Source organism: Phascolarctos cinereus, unplaced genomic scaffold (assembly GCF_003287225.1).
Source record: "Phascolarctos cinereus isolate Bilbo 61053 unplaced genomic scaffold, phaCin_HiC Scaffold_3;HRSCAF=262, whole genome shotgun sequence".
Lineage (NCBI taxonomy): Eukaryota > Metazoa > Chordata > Mammalia > Diprotodontia > Phascolarctidae > Phascolarctos > Phascolarctos cinereus.
In genome coordinates, this window is record NW_027555736.1 from 11487851 (window position 1) to 11513262 (window position 25412).

The 25412-nt window shown below is 43.5% G+C and overlaps 1 protein-coding gene across 3 annotated transcripts in view; it reads right to left on the bottom strand.

Annotated features, from left to right (window-relative positions):
• Positions 1–25412, bottom strand: part of FAS (Fas cell surface death receptor) — a 50017-nt gene that overhangs the window by 17425 nt on the left and 7180 nt on the right. For all 3 annotated transcript variants that reach the window (XR_013485138.1, XR_013485139.1, XM_020973596.2), the window contains exons 2-4: positions 8046–8211; positions 3178–3315; positions 877–985 (exon numbers count right to left, since the gene is read on the bottom strand). Coding sequence is in view for 1 of the 3 variants with exons in the window: in XM_020973596.2 (XP_020829255.2) it covers positions 877–985; positions 3178–3315; positions 8046–8211 (413 nt within the window). In the remaining 2 variants the exon portion in view is untranslated. The remainder of the gene's footprint in view (positions 1–876; positions 986–3177; positions 3316–8045; positions 8212–25412) is intronic.

Below are 25412 nucleotides of genomic sequence, written 5' to 3' on the forward strand. Positions count from 1 at the left end.
AAAAGGTCGAGTGGGAGTTCATGCTTGTGGTTTTTTCCTGACCTATTCATTAATGGAAACTTATACAAGTGAAAGTTTATTCATTCCTTCACTGAGAATTAATGAAATGTGCCAGGCAGTGAGGCTATAAGGGCAAAACCAAAATCATTCCCATCCCTTTATCCTCTTTCCTCCCCCCATCATGATTCCTCCACCACCAGCACTGCTCCCCAGGGCCCCCCAGAAGTAGGTTTCCTTACTCAATCTGTCAATCAATGGACCTTCCTTTACAAAGCTAAGCTTTGAGGGTACAGAGACGAAAGCATAGCTGTCCCTGCTATGAGGCTTACATTCAAGACTATAACAATCAGCCCTGGGGTGGTCATGGTACTCTTTACAGTGCCAGGAAGGGTGTAGGGGGCAAAGTCTCTAGGTAAAAAGCAAGGATGACTGCTAATGCTGTGATTTATGCATAGCTAATGTGGTTTATGCATGGAATTCGAATTGGGAGGTATGGAGAAGTGACCTGTGGCAATGATGGTGAGTCTAGGAGGTTAGTGAGAAGCTAAGAGTATGAGGCTGAGCTCAGTATATCTTGGCAGCATTTTCCTCCATCCCACACTTAGGGAGGGAGGCAGTTATATTCTATCCCTTGCCTCACTACACAAGTTAGGATCATGGAATTCTACAAGAAGAGTGCTGGAGAGATCATCTTCTGAAGAACTCTCATGGATAAGGAAACAGATCCAGAAAGGAGAAGTGGCTTGACTAGGATGACAAATGAGGGTCCTGGCTCCCAATCTCTGCTCTGCACTGGAGGGCTGTCTCCAGTAAGCTCCCCCTGAGAGCCCATACCCAGAGTGTCTTAGACTGAGAAATGAAGAACATTAGACTTACTGGGCACAGGGGTCACAGTGCTTACACTCAGGGGTGTTGCAAAAAAAGTGCTTGGCACATCCGCATACGACGTTTTGAAGAGTGGTACAGTTCTTCCTGACCTCCAAGCCTAAAAAGAAAGTCCACTGGGTTCTCCATCATTATCTGGAAAGTCTTCTGACTGTCCACTGACTCCATCTTCTCTCCTCACCACCACCAAGTTTACCCTGCTGCACTCAGACATCTCCAGGAAATCCCTATTATTGCTTCCTCTGGCATTTAATGCCATCCCTGACCTGGCTCCTCCTGACTTTTCACATGATTGATATGCCAGCTAGACTGGAATGCCACTGCTGCCCTCCCTTGCCTAGTGCATTGCTGTAGACCATCCCTTAGCCCTGGAAGTGTGCCTTCCTTCAGAACCTCTGACTTCCTGCTTCCAATCTTAGCTGGGCACCACCTCCCCATGGCTGGATGACTTTTCTCCCTACTCAAATCTTCCTAGAGAACTCTGTCTGGATTTTTCTTCTGTCCATCTCACCTTACCTTGGAGTGATAAGGATAGGATATGTGTACATTTTTTAAGGTCAGGGACTGTGGCCCTTTTTAGCTTTGTAACCCAGCACCCAGCAGTACATGCTTCACATATAGTGGGTACAAATAGAAATATTTGCCAAATTAAGTAAATTAATAAAATATATTTTTGGGGTAAATTATGACTTTTTCCCTATCTTTTCACATCTATCAATCAACAAGCATTTATTAAGAGCCTACTATGTGCCAGGTACTGTGTTAACATTGAAACATTTCCTGCCCTTAAGGAATGTACATTCAAAAGGGTGAGATGATATGTACATATACAGGCTTATATGAGATATATGCAAAGCAGAAAAAAGATAACCTTGGAAAAGATGGCACCAGCAGCTGGGGGAGCTAAGAAAAGCAAGAGGTGGCCCCTGAGCAGAGTGGTCAAAGAAGCCAGGGATGCTGAGAGTCGGAGAGAGAGGGAGGGAGAACACTCCAGGCAGGAGGCACAACCAGGGCAAAGGCCTGGAGAACGGAGATGGGTCTAAACTGTGAAGGATATGGAGGAGCAATGTGTGGGCAGGTCTGAAGGGGCCAGGTCCTGATGAACTTTAAATGCCAAACTAAGGAGTTTCTATTTGATCTTACAGGTAATAGAGGGTGTTTATTGAGGTGGGTCAGGTCTGAGCTGTAAGAAAATCACCTTAGCGGTTATACATAGATGGGAGAGCCTCAGGACAGGGAGGAGGCCAATGCCACAGTCCAGGTCAAAGAGAGTGAGGCCTGAACTAAGCTGGAGGCTAAGTGGGTGGGGAAGAGCAGACACACCAGGTGTGGTGGAGGCAGAAATGACTGAGCAGGGAACAAGGTGGAGGAGTCGGGGGACTCCCAGAAGCTGCAGATTCAGGTGCCTCTGACAGCTACCGCAAAGTGGGGGGTGGGGAGCGACCAATCACTGATACTTTGCAGCTCAGTGAGGAATGGGGGGAAACAACTAAACCAGAGGCACATGAGGCTGAAGGAAAAAGAGGAGAGAGGCCAAGTGACAGAGCATAGGGCTCTGAGGGTGGGGGTTCTGGTGAGCTCTGGCTGTGTCTGTGGTGGTTTTCTCTGGCCTGTGTCTGTGTGTTTCCTGGTGTGGCCCTACATGCTGTGCTATGCTGCTGCTGAGCTGTCTGAACATGGCCCACGAGCTCAGGGAAAGTCGTGTGCCTTGGGCATCTTGGGAGCATCCTCCATCCCCTAGCTGTGTCGAAGTTCACCGCTCGAGACCCCTTGCCTGTGGAGACTTTCAGTGTCTTCCTCTCCTCTTCTGTTGGCTGGGCTCCCTGTCCTAGCCCTCTCTCAGACTGTCCCAATCCATTGTCTCTCATGTACTAGGTGCCAATACATTCCTCATATTACTCTCCTCCACAAATGCTCTTCCTTCACGATACTCTTTCTAGGTTCCCCTAGTTGTCAGTGTCTCCTCTAGCCCACCCCTCATGCACCACTGTGAGTCGAAAGAATGATTTTAATTAATATAAACTGCAAAGCTTCTAGACTTTCATTTTCAGCATACATCCCAAATTTAGTTCTCTGTGAACATTTATGAACATCCTTCTTCCTTTAGCCCTACAGGAAAATGTCTATTTGTACATGAAATGACTAGCAGAGCTCCCTGCGCATCATAGATGGGAAAGAAATGTTTCCTGAACTGCACTGGCTGGCACATTCTGTCTGCAGCCCTGTCTGCATGAAGGGAACATGGGCTCCAGGTGGAGTGTGAGGCTTTCTGCTGTCCTTTGATAGACTTACCATGCTCTCCATCACAAAGGCCACACCGTAGGCATTTATCATAATAGTGAGGATGGTCCATGTACTCCTCCCCAAGGGCACAGCTTGTACAGTTTGGTTTGCCTCCATCTACCAGACAGTCAAGAACCTTCTTTGTGCCTGTCCGAGAGCAGAGGAAAGTTTGTAAGGGTGTGTTGGCAAATACTTAACAGCTGGCTTTCCAGGAAAACTAAAAGTGTGTATGCCACACTTTTAGGCTTAATCTGCATTATCAACATCTTCTCCGTCACTTTCTTAAGTCTGGACATTCAACAAGACATTGCCCATTTCTGAGATGCAAATACTCACACTGAAAATGTAACAATCAGCTCTCAAAGAGCATGAGCTGGTTCCAGCACACCCCTGAAAATATGCAAAAATATGGTCAGAGAAGGAATGAGCCCACCCTGGTCTTTGGCTAGAGGATAGCCCATTTGCATGGGGGTGAGGGTTAACATTCATTCTTACGGTGAGGCCCTCTAGTGGACTCTCCCTCTTTGGGAGTCTGCAAGCAAAGTCTGAAGGAACCGTCATCAAGCACAATATAGAGGGGAATCTTGTCCAGAATTGGAGGCCCCTTCCTACTCTGGCATTTGGTGACCATAAGAAATGGCAAATGATCCTTTCTGTGGCCTCCTTCAAGTTTCAGCGCAGATCCTGCCTTCCCTCTGTGAGGGCCCTGTCCTTCCCTCTGAGACGACCTCCAGTGTATTCTGTAAGCGTAGAGAGCTGTGCACAGGTTCTCTCCCCCATTAGACTGGAAGCTCTTCGAGGGCAGGGACTGTGCTTCTGCCTTTCTTTGTATCCTCAGGGCTTAGCACAATGCCTGGCACATAGTAAGTGCTTCATAAAGTCTTGTTGACTGACTAGGTTAAAGACAAGCAGAAGAGCTCTCTAAAGCGAAGGAGAAGGAAGACCAAGAGACATTTAGAAAGTGCGTTTCAGATATTTTCTCATTTGAGCCTCACAATGGGTTGGAGAGGTAGAAACTATGGGTGGTATTATACCTATTTTGTAGATGAGGAAACCGAGGCTCAGCTATGTGACCCTGGACAAGTAACATTACCTCAACAAGTCTTTTTGCTGTGCTGTCCAATGGAGATAATAATCCAGATGTGTGCTACCTCATGAGGGTGCTGAAAGTGCTTTCAACATGGGTGTTATTATGGTGATTGTCACTGTTCTCCTTCAGAGACTTCCTGGGGTTCTCTTACACACTCATTTCCCTGTGAATCCCTTCCCCATTCCCCTCCCCCCAGTCTCAGAGAGCCACGAGTCCCCTTCAAAGGAGAATCGCAGTCTCTTGGGATGTCAGAGCCCTTCCCGTCCCACACTACAACATGCCTGAGAGGAGCTGTCCAGCATTTGTTTGAAGGCCTCCAGTAAAGAAGGCACAGCCTCCAAGGCAGCCTGTACCATGTCGTCTGGACACCACTGTTCTTTAGATGCTTTTTCCAGACACCAAGACACAGTTTGCCCCTCTGTTCCTGCTGTCCGTTGCTTCTGGTTCTGCCCTCTGGACATGAACAAAACAATCCTTCCTCCTTCCATGGGGAAGGATTCAACTGACTCTTCCACATGGCCCTTCAGATACCTGCAGATAGCTCTCTTTCTTTTCTAGGCTAAACACCCCCATTTCATTCGCACAGATTCCCACATGGCATGCCCTTCATCACCATGCTTGTCCTTCCAGGGACATGCTTGAGATGACCCAATGTCCTTCCTAAAATGAAGTGACCACAATATTCTAGGAGTGGTCCGGCTAGAGTAGTCATGCCCTCTGACCTTCCTAGTCCTGTTCATCAGGACACACAGAATGCAACCCAAGACCACATTCTAGCTCCACACAAGGAGGGAGGAGGGGAGCATGGGCACGTTTGATTACATTGAGGGCCCTCCTTCTCTACCTCCCCCAAGGGCATGCTTGAAATGGTTCCCTTCTCAGAAAAACAAAACAAAACAAAGGAGTAATGGGAACAGCCTGGAAGGGAAAGGCATCTTTACAAAGGCTTTCTTTGAAAGTATGTCCTGGGATACTGGCTACTGCCAAGGAAGAGAATTAGGAAAAGAAGATGAAAAGGGTGGATGAAGGAGAAGATGGGAAGAAAAACGGCATTGTTAATGGCACTAGGTAAGGGAGATGGCATGATAGAGAATGAGACAGAGACACACAGAAACAGAAATACAGAGAGAAAAACAGACAGAGAGAGATAGAGATAGGGAGAGGGGAGAGAGAGAGAGATAGAGAGAGGGAAGAGAAAGACAGAGACAGAGAAACACACACAGGGACAGAGACAGAGAGACAGAGAAAGGAAGGAGAGACAAAGAGAGGGAGAGAGACAGAGAGAGATGGACAGAGAGAGGAAAAAGACCGACAGGACAGAGACGGAGAGAAGAGAGGTAGAGAGAGAGAGAGACAGAAAGACAGAGAGATGAGAGACACAGACAGACAGACAGACACAGAGAGACATCTTCTCTATTATTATCATCCCTAGCTGACAGATGAGAAAACTGAGGTTTAGACCAGGTCAGTGATTTGAAACAGGATTTGAATTCAGATGTTTTCACCTCGTGTCCAGTGGGTTTCCATAGAACAACACTGCCTTTCCATATAGTCACTTGATTATCTAAATAACTCTCTGAGTTAGGTGTTAGACCTCATCTGACACCTAAGGAAACTGAGTCATGAAGAAGTCAAATGACTTGCTAGGGTCACACAGCTGAGTGTCTGAGATGGGATTTGGACCCAAGTGTTCCCGACTCCAGGTCTAGTGTCCTAACAGGCTGCCTATTTATAGTAGTATATCTGGGAAACCCACCAGGGCCTAGCTTCAAAGGCTCTGTTCTTTTTATCCCATCACAGGCCAGCTCTCCTGTAGCTGGCTGGGAGATCACACAGACCATGGACCAGAAAGTTAAGAACTGGCAGGGACTTGGGAAGAAGTCTAGGACCCCCCTCATTTTATGAGGGAGGAAACTGAGGCCCAGGGCAATGAAATGATTTTACTGGATCAAAAGATCAGAGTTAGAGATTCGAGGGATCTCAGAGGTGATTCTCACTGAGGAAGAGTCCAAGGTCAAGGGAAGTGAGCTAAAGCCAAGGGTAGTAAGTACTGATGGCAGGATTTGAACTCAGAGCCTCTGACTCTGAGCTCTCAGACTCTTGTCCCTCTTAAAACTCTGACCTGCTTGTCTTCCTGTCTCGTCCAGCTGAAGCTGCTGGGAGGCAGGGGTGGGGCGGGGCATGGCTCTTCTAAGCTGGAGGTCTCTTTTCCCTCCTCCTTCAAAGGCTGCTGTCACATTTGCATTTTGTGGGATCTCTAATTTGTTGCTGCTGCTTGCAGGCTTTCCTACCCTCGCTGGGTGGCTCTTTTGCCAGCACTGGGGTGTTGCTGTCGGCAGTATTTCTAGCTGACTCTGCCTTTTGGATGGAAAATGCAAATACTCCATGCACACTCAAGCCCCGGGCAGACCCTGTTTGCTGCGTGCTCAGTTGTCTGGGGGGAGGTGCTGGGCCACCCCGGGAGGGCAGAGGCTTCAACCCATGGATGTGACTCATCTGCATCAGAAGATGGTGCCAGGAGCTCAGGCCCACTCTCTCGCCCTCCCTCCCGCCCTCCCTAAGTGCTTTGGCCTTCTTGAGAAGGCAGGCAGACATTCAGTTTGAGCTGACTCAGCAAACGCCTGCTATGGGCCAGGCATGGTGCTGGGCACTAGGGATACAAAGACAGAAATAAAACTCTCCTTTCCCTCACGGAGCTTATAGTCCACTGGAGTACGTAGCATGCATGCAGATGACTGAATAACAAAGTCATTTCAGACCAGGTGAATATTAATAACTAGGGGATGAGGACGGGGATCAGGAAATGCCTCCCGTAGGAGGTGGCATGTGAATGAAGCTAGGAACTCCAGTAACAAGAGAGGGCATTCCAGGCATAGGGGACAGCTCGTGCAAAGTCATGGAGGCAGGAGATTGAATTTCATAAATGAGGAAAAGCAAGAAAATCAGGCTGGTTGGAATGTACCATGCATGAAGGAGAGGTGTGAGCAATAAACCTGTAAAGGCTGGCAACAAGTTATAACAACAACAACAACAACAACAATAATAATAACAATGATAATAATAGCAATGGCTAACATTTATATAGTGCCTACTATATGTCAGGCACTGGGCTAAGTGCTTTACAAATATCACCTCGTTTGGCTCTCACAATAACTCTGGGAAATAGGTGCTGTTATTACCCGTATTTTACAGATGAGGAAACTGAGACAAACAGGTGAAATGGCTTGCCCAGGGTCACACGGCTAGCAAATGTCTGAGGCTGGATTTGAACAGGACTTCTCCCAACGTCAGGCTTGTGTCTCTCTGCACCGTGGTGCCCCCTAGTGGCCATCAAAGCACTCACAACCTACTGATCCCCAAACTAAGCACTTGGGAATCATATGAGCCAAAAGAGAGAGTTCCCGGCAGCCTTCAGGGCACTTACCTTCCCAAGGGGGAAGCTGGTCCATAAAAGAGATTGAGACTGGAGTCAGATCGTGAAAGAAGGCTTCAGATACCAAGCAGAGGGACAACAGAGGCAGCCTCATCTGCCCGCTCTCCGGGCAGCCCCTCTGTCGGCCTGCCACCCACCATCCGGTCAGCGCCTTTCTCATCACATGTACGCTGGGAGGCGCAGTAGAGGGGAAGCTATGCCAGGACATGAGTGGCCCCGGCGGGGGGCTATGAGCGGGCTATCACAAGAATCCCCTGGCATGTTGAAAGCAATTTGCCAACATTTGCTGAACTCCTCCCCTCAACCCACAAACCATGTCTTATCCCCAAAGACACATATGTGTCAGGTACCTACCAGGAGGGCATAACTGGCAGCAGATGGCCCCTACAGGGTGCTGGCCTTTGGGACATGTGGCTTCCCTCTTAGTGAAGTTTTTCTTTACTTGTGGCCACTTGGAATCGGTGCCAAGCCTGGGGGACGTGGTGTTTCTGCACAAGGCTCCATCAATGCCGATTAGAATCTATAAAAGAAACATGGCAAGGTCATCTTGACAAACATTAAGTAGAGCTGAATAAAACTCTCTGTGCAGGCCTTGTTTACACAGAGAGGCTGATCATCCATTTAATTTTTCCTTGAAGCGTTCATAAGCTATGTCATCAGGTGTATGTCTGTTAAATTCTGAAATACATGTTACCTTTCAGGAAATGTAGTTTCTCTCTTTATCTTTTCATTTGGTCCATTTTTTTCTGTTGCCTTGTCTGAAATCGTAATTGTTATCCTGTGTTTTTGTATGTGTTCATCTGCAAAATAATAGATTTTGCCCCAACCTTTTATTTTAATTCCATGTGAATCTTTATGCTTCAAGTATACTTCTTATAAACAAGATATTGTTGGATTTTGCTTTCTAACCCATTCTGCTGACCTCTTTCATTTTATGAGTCAATTTAAACTATTCACAGTCAAAATTATGACTTAATTGTTCATTCTCTATCCTTCTGCTCTTCTCTGTATTCCTCCTCTCAACTCATTTTGAGTTATCACCCTTTCTCTTTTTCCCCTTTTCCTCACTATCTCCTCTCTGAGCTCAAGGTCTGTTTTGCTTATTACTAATCTCTCCCTGTCAAAACAGAAGAAGAGAACGATAGGCCATGATCCCTAATGAACAGAGACGCAAAAACTGAAATAAAACATTAGCAAAGAAGCTAAAAGAACATTTCACAAAGATTGTATATGATGATCAGTTTTAATATTAGGAAAACGGTAAGTGTATCTAGTTATATTTATTTTAAAATCAACAAAAATAACAGGATTATAATAATGATGCAGAAAATTTTTTTGAGTATGTAACACTGATAAATCTTTCCTTACTATGATAAATGGTATATATCTAAAACCCAAGAGATACTATTATTTAAAATGGACTTAAAGTAGAATCCTTTCCAATGAATTCAGGGGTGAGACAAGGATGCCCACTGTCACCACCTCTTTTTGACCTAGTGCTAGAAATGCTGGCCATAGCAATAAGACAAGAAATAGATTGAGGGAACAAACACAGGTAAAGAAGAAAAAAAAGTTAACCCTTTTTCCAGATGATATGAGAATGTACTTAAAGAACCTTAATGAGTCAGCTAAAATTAATTAAAACAATAACTTAAGCAAATTTGGAGAATATAAGCTAAATCCACATGAATCACCTGCATTTCTTTGTAATACCAATAAAATACAGCAAAGAAAGAGAAAAGAGAAAGTTCTTTTAAGACTCCTATAGAATGTATAAAATACGTGGAAGTCTACCTTCCAAGATATACACAAAGCTATGTAACTGCAAACAAATGTTCGCAGAAATACAGAATTAAATAACTGGGAAAATATTAATTATGTATAGGTAGGATATCTATATGATAAAAAATAATGATACTACTTACATTAATTTATTTATTCAATGCTATGTTAATTCAACGACTAAAGGATTACCTTGTAGATGTATAAAAAGTAATAATGGCTTATTATTATATGGCTTAATAATTCGTGGCTTTAAAATAATGGTTTAATAATTAGTGATAATCATTACTAATTAGATGCAAATTAAAGCAATAAAAAGAAAAAAAGGTCAAGAACCTCAAAAGAAATAATGAAAAAGAAATGGGAATAAAGAGAACCTCATACCATCAGATTTCAAGCTATGCTATAAAGCACAATTTGGTATTGGTGAAAAATAGAGAGAGCCATCAGGGAACAGTTTCAATACCCAGCATACAGAAACAAATATATATAATACCTTACTATTTGATAAACACAAGGACCCTGATCATGAGGTAAGGATTTGACAAAAACCAATTGGAAAGTTGAAGAGCAGAACAGAAAAAAAATAGATTTAGTTCAACACCCCACACATTCTACAAAGATAAACTCCAAATGGATGTGCGGCCTAGATCTAAAAGGGCATATCAAAAACAAATAGTATAGGAGAAAAGTTAATGACCAACAAGGACCACAGAAGATAAAATGCATAATTTTGATTAAATAAAATTGAAAAGGTTGTACACAAACAAATTTAATAAAGCTAAGGTTAAATTGGAAACAATGAACTAAGAAAAAGTTCTACTGCAAATTTCTGATAAAGGTCTCATTTTCAAAATATATAAGAAACTGATTCAAACTTACAAGAAAAAGAGCCATTCCCCAATTTACAAATAGCCTAAGGGCATGAACAGATCTTGAGGGTAAAAACCAAGGCTCTCTATCTATAACCATGTGGAGAATGTTCCAAATCATTACTAATTAGACAGATGCAAATGAAAGCAATTTTATGATTACACATTGCACTCATTAGACAGCTGAAGGTGATAATGGAAAGTGGCAAATGTTGGAGGCCCTGTGGGAAAAACACACTCATTGAAAGAGTGTTGGTGGACCTGTGAATGGGTAGAACCATTTTGGAAAGCAATTTGGAATTATAGTAAAAAACCAGAGCATGCCCTCTGTCTCAGCAATATCACTGCTAGGCCTATACCCAGAAAGATCAAAGAAAGAGAAAAAGGTCCTATATGTGCAAGAGTATTTATAGGAAGTCTTTTTTGTAGTGGCAAAAAACTGAGATGCTTGAATAAGTCTTGGAATATAAATGTGACAGAATCAATCATGGTCTAAGAAATGACAAAACAGATGTTTTCTTTTTTAAAATAATATTTTATTTTTTTCCCCAATTACATGTCAAGGCAATTTTTAGCATTCATTTTTATAAGTTTTTGAGTCTCAAATTTTTCTCCCTCCCCTCCCTCTTCCTAAGATGGTAGGCAATTTGATATAGGTTATATACGTGCTGTTATATAAAATATATTTCCACATTAGTCATAGTTGTAAAAGAAGAAAAACAGATTAAAAGGGGAAAAAACGTGGAAAAAGAATAAAGTAAGTGAAAAAAGTATGCTTTGATCTGCATTCTGAATCCATCAGTTCTTTATCTAGATGTAGATGCCATTTTCCTTCGTGAATCCCTTGTACTTGTCTTGGATCATTATATTGCTGAGAAGAGCTGAGTCATTCATAGTTGATCATCACACAATGTTGCTGATGCTGAGTACAATGTTTTCCTCGTTCTGCTCATTTGACTTTGCATCAGTTCATGTAAGTCTTTCCATGTTTTTCTGAAATCTGTTCATCATTTCTCACACAATAGTATTCCATTGCATTCATATACCACAACTAGTTCAGGCATTCCCCAGTTGATGGGCATCCTCTCAATTTCCAATATTTTGCCACCATGAAAAGGGCTGCTATAAATATTTTTGCACATGTAGATCCTTTTCCCTTTTTAATGATCTCTTTGGGATACAGACCTAGTAATGGTATTTCTGGGTCACAAGATATGCACAGTTTGGTTGCCTTTTGGGCACAGTTCCAAATTGCTTTCCAGAATGGTTGGATCAGTTCACAACTCCACCAATAGTGCATTAGTGTCCCAATTTTCCCACATCCTCTCCAACATTTATCATTTTTATTTTTTGTCATATTAGCTAATCTGATAGGCATGAGGTGGTATCTCAGAGTTATTTTAATTTGCATTTCTCTAATCAAAAATGATTTAGAGTACTTCTTCATATGTCTATAGATAGCTTTGATTTCTTCATCTGAAAACTGGTTGTTCATATGCTTTGACCATTTATCAATTGGGAATTGACTTGTATTCTTATAAATTTGACTCAGTTCTCTATATATTTGAGAAATGAGGCCTTTTTCAGAGACACTGGCTGTCAAGATTGTTTCCCAGATTTCTGTTTTCCTGCTAATCTTGGTTGCATTGTTTTTGTTTGTGCAAAAACTTCTTAATTCAATATAATAAAAAATATCTATTTTGCATTTCTTAAGTCACAAACTTATAACTCACTTAACTTTAAGAATTTAGATGCTATATCACTTGGTGCATATGTATTTAGTATTGATATTACTTAATTATCTATGGTACCTTTTAGCAAGATGTAGTTTCCTTCCTTATTTCTTTTAATTAGGTCTATTTTTGCTTTTGCTTTGTCTGAGATCAGAATTGCTACCCTTGCTTTTACTTCAGTTGAAGTATAATAGATTCTGTTCTAGCCCCTTACCTTTATTCTGTGTGTGTTTCTCTGCTTCAAGTGTGTTTCTTGTAAGCAACATATTATAGGATTCTGGTTTTTGATCCACTCTGCTATCCACTTCCATTTTATGGGAGAGTCCATCCCATTCACATTTATGGTTATGATTACTTCCATCCTATTTTCCCTCCTGTTTGCCCTGTCTCTCCATTCACCCTTTCCCTCCTTGACAGTGTTTTGCTTCTGTCTACTGTCTCCCACAGTCTGCCCTCCCTTCTGTCAGTCCCCCCCCCTCACCTTTACTTAATCTCCTCCCCTTCTACTTCCCTGTTAGGTCAGATAGATTTCTATATTCAACTGATGGTGCATGCTATTCTGTCTTTGAGACAATACCAATGAGAGCAAGGTTCAAGTGATGCCCACTGCCCACCCTCCCATCTTTCTCTCCACTGCAATAGGTTGTTTGTGCCCCTTTATGTTACATAATTTACCCTATTCTACCTCTCTCTTCCTTCTGCACCCAATGCACCCCTCTTTCTCATCCCTTAATCATTTTTATGACATTCTCTTAAATTTACCTTATACCTGTACCCTCTGTCTATGTATATTCCTTATAACTGTACTATTAGTGGTACAATTTTTTAAAATTATAAGTATCATCTTCCCATGTAGGAATGTGTAAACAATTCAGCTCCATTGAATCTTTATGTTTTCTTTTCCCTTTTTACATTTTTAGGCTTCTCTTGGGCCTTGATATTGGAAATCAAATTTTTTGTTCACTTCTGGTCTTTTCCTTATGAAAGCTTGTAATCCTTCTATTTCATTGAATGACAATTTTTTCCTTAAAGTATTATGCTTCATTTCTCCAGGTAGGTGATTCTTGGTTGTAGTCCTAACTCTTTTGCCTTCTGGAATATCATGTTCCATGACCTCCTATCCCTTAATGTTGCAGCTGCTAAGTCCTGTAATCCTGACTGTGGCTCCGCGATATTCTAATTGTTTCTTTCTGGCCACCGGCGGTATTTTTTCCTTGACTTGGATAGTTTTGTAATTTAACTGTAATGTTCCTTGGAGTTTGGAGATCTCTTTTCTGAGGTGACTGGTGGATTCTTTCAATGCCTACTTTCCCCCCTGGTTCCAGGATATGAAGGCAGTTTTCCTCAATAATCTTAAGAGATGCTGTCCTGGTCCTCTTTTTGATTATGGCTTTCATGTAGTCTAATGATTTTTAAGTTATCTATCCTGGATCCATTTTCCAGGTCAGCTGTTTTTCCAATGAGGTATTTTATGTTTTCTTCAATTTTTACATTCTTTTGAATTTGATTGATTCTTGATGTCTCATAGAGTCATTATCTTCCAGTTGCCCAGTTCTAACTTTTAAGGAGTTTTTTTCCTCAGTTAGCTTTTGTACCTCCTTTTCCATTTGGCCAATTATACTGTTTAAGGAGTTGTTCTCTCCAGTGGGTTTTTTAACCTCCTTTTCCATTTGGCCAATTCTACTGTTTAAGGAGTTGTTCTCTCCAGTGGGTTTTTTAACCTCCTTTTCCATTTGGCCAATTCTACTTTTTAAGCAGCTGTTTTCCTTTTCTAAGCTGTTGACTCTTTTTTTTTCATAATTCTCTTATATCACTCTCATTTCTTTTCCCATTTTCTCCTTCTACTTCTCTTATATGATTTTAAACTCATTTTTGAGCTCTTCCACAAGCTCTTTCTGGGCTTAAGACCACTTCCTGTTTTTCTGGCCTAGATTCAGTCAATTAAGAGCTGGAAGGGCCCTTAGAGTTCAGCAGAAGGAAGTTCCTGGAAGACGGGAGGTTTTTTTTCCTTTCATTTCCAGCACTTAGCACAGTGCCCCATATACAGCAGGTGCTTAATAAATACTAAATTATTTGAATTCAATCTCTCAGGAGGGACCTGAGTTTGAGCCACGCATAGGACTGCACAGCTGGCAAACAGGAGAGCTAGAATTCAAAGCGGGGTCTGTGACTCCAGAGCCCTGCCCTGCAGTGGGATGCCATTCACATGGAGCCACCGAACATCAGTGATTGCATTTCCACAATCCTTCAGGGAAGAACGGCAACTATTTGTATAGAATTTAATTCAGAGAAAGACACTCTGACTAATGGGGCTGTTTCACATCACCTTCTTACATATACACCCATCTAAAAATAAACCCAAATGAGACACACCCGGAGAACAGAACAACAGCTCCGGAAAGAACCGGAAAGACCATCTGCCCCGACTCTCACATTAAAATTTTTTTTATTAATTTATTTTGATTTATCAACAATCACTTCCATAAGGTTTGAGTTTAAAATTTTTCTTCCCCTCCCTCCTCCCCTCTTTCCCCAAGATGGTGCACAATCTGATACAGGCTATACATATACATTTCTGTTAAACATATTTTCACATTAGTGATGTTGTAATGAAGAATTAGAACCAATAGGAGGAACCACTAAGAAAGAGGAAACAAAACAGAACAGAAGAAAAAAAGAGCAACTAGTATGCTTCCATCTGCATTCAAATTCCATAGTTCTTTCTTTGGATATGGATAGCATTTTCCATCATGAGACTTTTGGAGATGTCTTAGATCCCTGTATTGCTGGGAAGGGTTAAGTCTATCAATGTTAGTCATCACACAATGTGACTGTTACTGTATACAATGTTCTCCTGGTTCCGCTCACCTCACTCAGCATCTGACCACACAAGTCTTTCTAGGTTTTTCTGAAGTCCACAGGCTCATCATTTCTTATAGCACAATAGTATTCCATTACATTCGTATACCACAACTTGTTCAGCCATTCCCCAATTGATGGACATCCCCTCAATTTCCAATTCTTGGCCAGCACAGAAAGAGCTGCTATAAATATTTTTGTACATGTGGGTCCTTTTCCCACTTGTATGATCTCTTTGGGATACAGCCCTAGAAGTGCTATTGGTGGGTCAAAGGGTATGCACATTTTTAAGCCCTTTGGGCATAGTTCCACATTGCCCTGCAAAATGGTTGAATCATTTCACAACTCCATCAACAAAGCATTAGTGTTCCAATTTCCCCACATCTTCTCCAATATTTATCATTTTCCTGTTTTGTCATGTTGGCCAGTCTGATAAGTGTGACATGGTACCTCACAGTCATTTTGATTTGCATTTCTCTAATCAATAGTGACTTAGAACATTCCCAGGACTATAGATGGCTTTAATTTCTTCAACTGAAAACTGCTGACTCGAGTTTTGCAGGGAGACAAAAACACCTAGGGACAGGGGACTTGCTCACACGCTGCTGCCTAGTGGTGAATCTGCTGCTGAATCCCATCTAACAGGCATCTACCAAACACCTCTCATGGGCCAGACTCTGGAGATACCAGACCAGAATCTGCCTGTGAAGGCAGTGTGCTTTCCAGCAGGGCTGGATTCCTGTGCAGGTTTGGGTTGGACCACATGGCCTCCCAACCCTGAGATTTTGTGTTGTGTGTAGGGTGTGGTGGTGAGGGGGGATTGTATTTCTATGAAAAAGACATTATAAGAAGTTTGCAAATGAAGAGGCAGGGTGAGCGGAGCAAGACTGAGAAACCTGTGGACATTGAATCTTGGGCGAAGGACTCTCTACTCAACAAAACCTGCTGGAAAAACTGGAGACAGTCTGGCAGAAATTAGGCTTAGACCATTATCTCCCACCACATACCACAATGAACTCCAGATGAATACATGACTTACATATATGAAATGTGATGTTGTAAACAAAGTATAGAAGAAGGGAAGGAGCCGTCTTTCACAATTATGGATGGAAGAGAATTCTTGACTAGAATGGAGGCAGGGATGATCATCAAAGGTGAAACTGAAATATTTTTAATTTTTTTTTTAGACAATTGGGGTTAAGTGACTTGCCCAGGGTCACACAGCTAGTAAGTGTCAAGTGTTTGGTCTGAAGCTGGATTTGAACTCAGGTCCTCCTGACTTCGGGGCTGGTGCTCTATTCACTGCTCCATCTAGCTGCCCCGAAACTGAAATTTTTGATGAAACTGAATTGGAAAGCTATCGCACAAACAAGACTAATTCAGTTTAAATCTTTGCTTTTGTATCTGCTACAGACACAAAAGGGGTTAGCAAAGTGCTTTATAAATTCATCCATTTTCCTGATATATACTTTGTAAAGGCAGTTGGATGGGTCTTTATTGAAAAATATCTAGTATTCCAAAAGGAAATATAGCAATAAAATTAGTTCTAAGATATATTTTAATCTATGATCCTTTGACCTTAAAGAATAGCTGAGAGGTCAGGTGGTTCTGGAAGAGTTGACCACTCATCACTCCCAGCAAAGCAACCCTCAAATTTCAGGAAAGACCCATTGAGGCTCCAGGAAGGGAGGTCAGTGGACACTCAGACAATATGACTGACCCAGACTCAAGGAATTGAGACAATTTGTCCAAGGTCACACTCTGTAAGTAGAGTCCCTACTAAAGAGCCCAAAGTCTAGTGACTTGACCAGTCTAGAGTGGACCAGAATTTGGACCTGGGCCTTCCTGGCTAGTCCAATGAGTGGCCTGAAAACAGCAAAAAAACCCAGTCAGTTTGGCTTAGAAAAGGGCAGTGAGTGAAGAGTTGAAAGAAAGGAAGGGAAAAAAAGAAAGAAAGAAGGGAAGAAAGGAGGGAAGGAAGAAAGGAGGATTTACTGAGCACTTACTATGTGCCCAACACTGTGCTGAGTGCGAGGATCGCATATACAACCTTGGGTCCCTGTCTTATGTGTGTTTAGATGTTCTTAGGGGAAAACAACACATAAAAATAACAAGATTGCAGCATGAAATCTGAAACTGACCTCAGGGGTCATTCATTTCACAGACACAGAACAGCTAAGTGATCTGCCCAAAGTCACTTGAGTAGTAAGTGATAGTTACAGGATTTGAACTGAGATCCGTTGACTCCAGAGTGGCTAAGTAGTGTCATAGTGCATGAAGTGCTGGCCCTGGAGTCAGGAAGACTTGAGTTCAAATCCAGCCTTAGACACTTACTAGCTGTGTGACACTAGACAAATCTCTTCACCCGGCTGCCTCAGTTTCCTCATCTGCAAAAGGAGCTGGAGAAGGAAAGGGCAAACTGCTTCAGTATCTTTGCCAAGAAGACCCCACATGGGGTCATGAAGAGTGGGACATAAGGGAAACGAAGGAATGACAGCAATAATGCGTGGCTCCCAGTTCTCTTCCCCAGCTGCGTCCATTCTTCTAGAAAGCAGGGGATTCACCACCTCTTTGGTAACATTGCCGCTGCTGGCCTATTAATCTCCCCATGAGGCAGGCCCCACGAGGGCCAGTTGGCCCCTGGTCAGAGCAGGATTCCAGCCAAGCTCCTCTGATTCCAGACCCATGCCGGGCTGCTCTGCAGAGACCTTTCACATGTCACTGGCCTGTGGTTTTGTGATCTGCCTGGGGAAGGCAAGTTCAAAATCAATCACCTTCTTCTGTAAATGGGCACGTGTGAGGCCAGAGCCTCAAAGACAGACAGAATCATGGCATGTAAGAGGGGGAAGGGGCCTCAGTACTCACCTACGCTGACCCGTGTAAGAAAAGACTCATCAGATAAGCTAACAAGCGGCCCCTTAGCCTCTGCTTGCAGCCCTCCCACGATGGGGAGCTCACCACTTCTCCAGGCAGCCCCACTGCTCTCATTTTAGGAGGATTCTCTGACATGAAGTTTAAATTTTTGTCTTTACAGCCTCCCCTTCTCCCCTGCAGGGTCAAACAGAACCTCTCCTCTCCCTAAAAGGCCTTCAACTATGGGAGTCTGGCCATCCCCAGGCCTTCTCTTCTCCAGGTTAAACACGCCCAAATTCTCCACCTATCCTCACATTTCACAGACTAGCTCACCACTTCTCCAGGCAGCCCCACTGCTCTCATTTTAGGAGGATTCTCTGACATGAAGTTTAAATTTTTGTCTTACAGCCTCCCCTTCTCCCCTGCAGGGTCAAACAGAACCTCTCCTCTCCCTAAAAGGCCTTCAACTATGGGAGTCTGGCCATCCCCAAGCCTTCTCTTCCCCAGGTTAAACACGCCCAAATTCTCCACCTATCCTCACATTTCACAGACTCCAGGCTCTTTATCCTGCACAGTCCAGCTTCTTAAAACATGGCACCCAATCCTCCAGCTGAGGCTGCATGGGGGCAGGACAGTGTGGGCCGTCACTTCTGTATTCCTGGAAGCCCTGTCTGTCCTCCTGGGCAGCTCAAGCTTGAGGCTCCTTCATTGGAGCGCAACCGTTACACACGGCATGTGCTTTTCTCATTCTGACATCATCAGCTCCCCAGAAGAAGACGAAAGGAGAAGTCCTTGGAGGGAAACCTGGGCATCACCAACCTAACAGAGGCCTGGATCACAGATAGAAGCCTGGGGTCAGAGCATCTCCCAACAATCAAAGCCCTGATGTGAGTCATCGGCAAAAAGTCAAAGTGAGAGATGAACTCCCCCGGCAGTGGCCAACCCTCTGGGTTTCCTCTGTCACCAAAAACAAAGTAAGCAAGCCCCAGGAAACAGGAGTAACAAACTGACTGTTATTCTGCAGAAAATACTGAATTAAGAAAAACAACCGGCCAACCGAGACACGATTTTACACTAAGCCAACGGCCCAGCCCAGCACGGCTGAGTGGCTTCACAGCTGCTGGACCTGGGAATGCTGAAGAATGATAGACAAGTATTGTAAAAGAAAATACTCATGTACCCTGGACAAATGTCTGGTATGGGGCACCTCTGACTCCTCCTTCCTTCCCATGGGTGTATTCCTGGTCCCAGACTGCACGAGGTTCCCTCTAAAGTGAGAGTTAGGATGGAAGGAGAAAGAGGAATGTCCAAAGAACTGCAGCTTCCTTCCAGGACCAGGCCATGAGGGCCTTCCTGATGGCTCCCCTGATTAACACTTCTCCTTCTTGAAATGATATCTATAAAAGGCAGTGTGGCAGAGTGGATAGAGAGCTGGCTTCAGAGTCAGGAAGATCTGGGTTCAAGTTCATACTGGCTGTGCGACCTCTCAATGCCCCAAGAGACGCTTCACAATGGAGGAGCAGAACAGGGGCTGAGTGACATTGGTGGAGTAAATTCCTTGCCTGGGAGTCCCCATGGCAATGAAATTACAGGGTCAGCAAACACAGACACACAGAGAAATATACATACACACAAACACACCACACACAACACATACATGCACATACAAAAACACACATATATATACACACTCACATGCACAAACATGAACACACACACAAAAATGAATGCACACACAAATACACACATACAAACAACATATATACACACACAAACACACACACCCCTAAAAACCTTTGTATTTACTTCTATTTCCTGGGTGACTACTTCAGCATCATCTCTAGCATTCCTTTTCTATCCACTCCCCCCACAGACACCCAGACACGTGCCCTCCTCCCTGCTGACCTGCCTATTGTAAGAGTCCCCTGACAAGCCTTCCTGCAAGCTCCGATCCACCTTTTATGCAGCTGCCAAAGTGATATTCCTAAGTCACAAGTGAGCATGAACATGTCATTTTTCCATTCAAGAAGCTTCAATTGCCTGTCAGACAACAAGCAAACTCCTCCACTTGGCATTTAAGACTCCTCCATCTATTTCCAGTTCCATCTCGCCACACTCATTCCACATTATGCTCTGTTGATCTATTGTTCAATCCAAAGTGGCTTCCTGGACGTTCCCCTCATATAGGATGTCATATACCACCTCCATGCTTTTGCACAGATTGTCCCCCATCCTCTCCCTCTCCACCTGTGAAAGTGTCTAGCAGACTTCAAGGTTCATCTTGGGCGCCCTTCCTGATTTTCCCAGTCGTCTCGACTCCTGTCCCTCAACCACCAACATTTTTTGATATTTATTCGTATATTGTTTGTATTTACATGCCCCCCCCCATAGAATATAAACTCCTTCAGGGTAACGATTATTTGAGTTTTTTTCCTTTGTATCCCCAGCACAGTGATTGGCACAGTGGCATACACTTAAGGATGCTTGTTGAATTGAATTGAATTGACACCAAGTACACATTATCTCTCCTCAAATGAGATATTTGTAAAGTACTTAGCCCAGAACCTGGAGGTAGTAGATGCTTAATAGATGCTTATTCCCTCTCCTTTTCCCCTTGGTACAATGTAAGTTCCTTGAGGCAAAGATTGTTCCCTCTCTGTCTTTGTATTCCCATCACATCATACAGTAGGTGATTAATAATTGTTTGTATAATGGAATTATATTTTTACTTGGTAAAGCCTTCCAGTAGAATATAAGTTCCTTGAGGGCTTTATTTTTGTCTTGTAACTCTCATGTGAAGTAAGGTACCTTGCATTTTACTAATGTACTATATGTTTGTGCCCATTCTTTTACGCATGCTATGTGTGCCCCATTTGAGGGGGTAGGGTAGGAGGATGTTTTGTAGCTACTATTCTGATTATGCCATTTTAGTAAATCACTTTGTTTTAAGCTAATTGTGTCTACTGGCTTACTGGCAAAGGAGAGCTTACCAATAGGGGCTTGAGAGTGCAGATCCACAGGGTACTTCAAGCCTAGGAGCTATAGTCACTTCCTGGGGTCCCAACTTAAGAGTCGAAGGGTACTATACTAATAAATACTAGTTGAATCAAATTGAAGGGAGGTCGTTTTGAGTCACTCCCTAGCTGGCTGACTGTAGATGGCTGACATCTCCTCTTTGGGCCCCAGGTTCCTGATTTGCAAAATGAAGATGAAAACATAACTTTTAACTGAACTTCATAAACCTTGACACGCCACCAAAAAGGAGTCAAGATTAGCTCAATGGCCTAGTTCTAATTTCCTCTCTCTCCTTTCTCCCAGGTGGGGTGTGAAGCGAGGCAAAACAAGGCAAGGCTGTTTCCAGGCTCCCATTGACCTCCTCTCCACTCCAGCTTCCACACAACTCCCCCCCCCCACCCGACCCCAACTTCTTCAGCAGGCAGGTTACCTGCAGTTTGGCTAACTTACTTTCTTTGTCACTGTTTAGCTGATTTAGAGAAAAGTGGCAGAGGTGTCACAGGCTCACAAGAAGCAAAAGAAAGACTTCTTCTTTTCAAGGCAAATATGTGTCCGGAATGAGGTGGGGTGAAGATAAACAGTTTTCATTATCACCATCAAGTAGAGAAAGTATTTACTATTAGAATAAGAGGCAGCAGCAAAGCCAAGCTGTCTGAGGGTCAAGTCCTACCTTGGATCCACACTGATTGTGTGCCCCTGAGCAAGTCACTTAACCTTTTATGGGTCCCAAGTAATTCTCTATTTGTAGAGAAAGTGATGACCTGCTTTGCTAGAGAGATTTGCCTCATTCTGTGCTAATGAAATCATGAGTCCAGTCTGTAATATTAGAACACTGCCATGCCTTTGCTCAGGCTGGTCCTTATGCTTGAATTCCCTGCTGATCTTGTTGAAGACCTACCCAGCCTTGAAAGCACAGGTCAAATGCCACCTCCTCCAGGAAGGCTTCCCCGGTATTCTATACCTTTCATCATCACCAGCAGTCAAGTCCTACCTCTTCAGGCTTCACATATCTCTGCATTTGTAACTCTCTAATGTGGCTACCAGGGGGTAGGTAGGTGGCACCATAGTGCACAGAATGCTGACCCTGGAGTCAAAAAGATGAGTTCAAATCTGGCTTCAAACTCGTCCTAGCTGTGTGACCTTGAGCAAATCACTTAACCTTGTTTTTGTCAGTTTCCTCATCTGTCAAATGAGCTGGAGAAGGAAATGGCCAACCCCTCCAGTATCTCTGCCCAGAAAACCCCAAAGGGGGCCATGAAGAGTCAGACATGACTGAAATGACTGAACAAGAACAATGCAGCTATCATATGCAATGTCCTGTAAGGGTTATTGTACGGTGCTTGGGATCCTAGGCCTGAAACTGAAAAGGACCTTGGAGGCTAGAGAGTCAGCTCTCTTATTGAGAGATGGGAAAGGATTTGTCCAGGATCACACCACTGGGGAGTGTCGGGGCTGCGAGGAGCCCAGGCTTCCTGACCGAGATTCCTAGTCCAACTCCCCATCTACTAAGCCGTGTCTTAGTCCACAACTCCCTGAGATTAGGGACCATGCCTTAAGTCCCTATTAGAATGTAAGCTCATTCTTTGTACTTGTATCCTCAGTGCCCAGCACAGGGGCTGACTGTGTGCTCCATTGCCTGGCACACAGTAGGCACTTAATACTTGTTGACTTAAGCAAAATCTCTATTCTCTCCCCAGGACCCAGCACAATGCTCTACACACAGTAGGCACTTGTTAATAGCATGCTCCTCTTGGAGAATTCACCCTTTCCTGAGCACTTCTTCCTTTTGAGACTGTAGGTGAGGGGTTGAAGCCCATGCGGTACACATCTTCCATTATACAGATGTGGAAGCTGAGACCCAGAGAGAGGAAGTCACATGCCCAAGGCCCCGTGCATAGTCAGCCTAGATCTGGGATTGGAAATAGCTAACATGGGGGGGGGAGTGGGGAACTAGTTTGGATCCTGGAAATGAGATCGGAAGGAAGCAAGAAAGAGGTGAATTGAGGCTGAATGTTAGGGACAATTTCCTAACGATTAGAGCTCTCCCAAACTGGAAAAGGGGGCTTTTGGGGTGGCCCAATGCCCTTCATTAGGTGTCTTCAATCAAATACCCACTGCTTGGGGCAGGGTGGGGTGTAGAGAGGAGTCTATCAACCTCATCACCATCACCACCATCACCACCATGACCACCATCGCCAACCTCAGGCAGATAGAGGGCACTGCACTGCAGAGCGCTGAACAGGAAGACCAGAGTTACTAGTCATACGATCCTGGGCAAGTCACTTCATCTTCAGTTTCCTCATCTGTCAAATAGGGCTAATAGCATCTACCTCTCAGCATTGTTGTGAGGCTCAAATGAGGTGACATTTATAAAGCACTTTGTAAACCTGAGAATGCTATATAAATACTAGCTATTATTATCACCACCATCAGCACTGTCATTATTGCGATTTCATTCTCATCTTTTTTATGGTGTTCAGACGGAAACAGCCAATCACAATCAGTATCCTGCACGGCATTCTTTTTATGTAATGTTCTACTGACTATTGCACAGGTAGATAAAATGATTTTGTGTTTTGTAGTTGAATAAAAGCATCAGGACGGGAGCACATCCTCTGTAGGCAAACTGCAGGCATTCTGGGAAATTCCAGGAGCACAGAGAAGGATGCACAGAACGTGCCCCTTCATCAAGGTACCATATGGAACCTGCCCACTGGGTATCTGTGCTCCGAGAATCTGTCATTCATTCTTTGCGGTTTGGAGATCAAGTCACAGCTATTAAAAGGGCTGTCCTTCCAGTTTTACTTATAAATGCTATGTAATGCCTTATTGCTGTCGCTGATACTCTTCAGTGAACCTGGGACTTCATTTTCATAGGGAACTGGAAAGGAGGAGTTGGCTCCCTCTCTCACTGCCCATTGGCCTTTCTGTGTCTTCTAGTCTGGGAGAGCTGCCTCGGGCACAAAAATGAATGCCAGAGGCAGGGCTGGAAACACCAAAACAGGGTCTTAATCTCAACTACGTCATGTTGCCTATTGTTATTAATTATAATGATTATTATTGTTGTTGTCATTGTTACATTATCATTAAATGTTTTACCAGAAACCTAACATTAAACACCAACCTAAGCCATTATACTTCCTTGGGAACTATTTACATTTAAATCAGGGGTTTTTATTTTTTGTGCTGTAGACCCCATTGGCAGCATGTGGACCCCTTCTCAGAATCATATTTTTAAATGCATACAATAAAATTCATAGGATTGCAAGGGAAAACCAATTACATTGAAATGGTTATCAAAACATTTTAAAGCACATACTCAGAGGCCTCAGGATAAGGTCCCAGATTTAAATGATTTTGTTTCTGGTTGTTTCTCCTACTAAGTCTGTTGAACTATTCTCTCTCCATGCATTCTCATTAAAGTTTCCTCGTCTGATTCCCCCTTAGCAGGAGGGTATCATCTATTTTTTTTCAGGCCTTCAATTATATTTCATAATGGTGTCTCCAGATTTTTTTTTCCACCTTCATACTTATGCATCTGAATTGCATGATAGTGTTTCAATGCATGAATTACCACAGTTTATTTTATCATCCCTGACTGCTGTTTTCGTAAGTTTCTTCCCATATATATATATATAGACACATATATACATATACACACACACATATATACATATATACATTTTTTTTGGTGAAGCAATTGGAGTAGTGACCTGCCCAGGGTCACACAGCTAGTAAGTATCAAGTGTGTGAGATTGGATTTGAACTCAGGTCCTCCTGACTCTAAGACCAGAGCTCTATACACTGCGCCACCTAGCTGCTCCTTTCCTGTTTCTTACAATTCAATCTGACATGGCCATGGTCACTTTTGGGCAGCTGACTTGGTCTGTGCTATTTTACTTGGTTCTTGACAACGTTGCCTTTTTCTGGCATGTTGGACCAGGGCCTCTGAGGTCCCTTCTAGCACCCAGGGCCGTGCCTCTCTTGAGATGCTCTTAACAGTATCTCAGAGCATGGGTTCTAGGGACTTTCACAGCCTAGGTGATTTTCCCAGAAGGTGCTGAACTCATCGGGGACTTTCAAGTGGGGGATTTCCTACTTTCCAGAAGTGTCACCTCAGAGCAGACCCATTTTCTGCAAGATGCTGCTTTCTTTGGGGGCTTTAAGGTCTGGCTCTGGGTATGAGACACCAGTTTGCCCACTGTGTGTCATCTGACTCCATGAAACCAACTCCTCCTCCTCCTCCCCTCATGCCTATCGTAGAAGATCTTGGTACAGTGATCATTTAGAAACACCACATCCCTGAAGTAGGTGAGAGAGAGGGACTCATCCTTCGTAGAAAATAGCTGAGATACAGAATGACAAGATGGCGCTGAGTGTGCTCATGTTCAGGGGCTCTCATGCTCTCCTTCTCATGAGGGTCCCACAGCATGTCTGTGCTGACAGTGGCAAGTGGTGACTAAGAAACTTGACGTGGTCTTAGACTGCATCAAGAAGGGTGTGGCATCAGCCCCAGGGTGGCATTGGTCCCATCAACTCTGCCTTGGTCAGACCATATTTGAGATCTTGTTTAAAGTTGGGTACCACAGTTTGGGAAGGCTACTGAT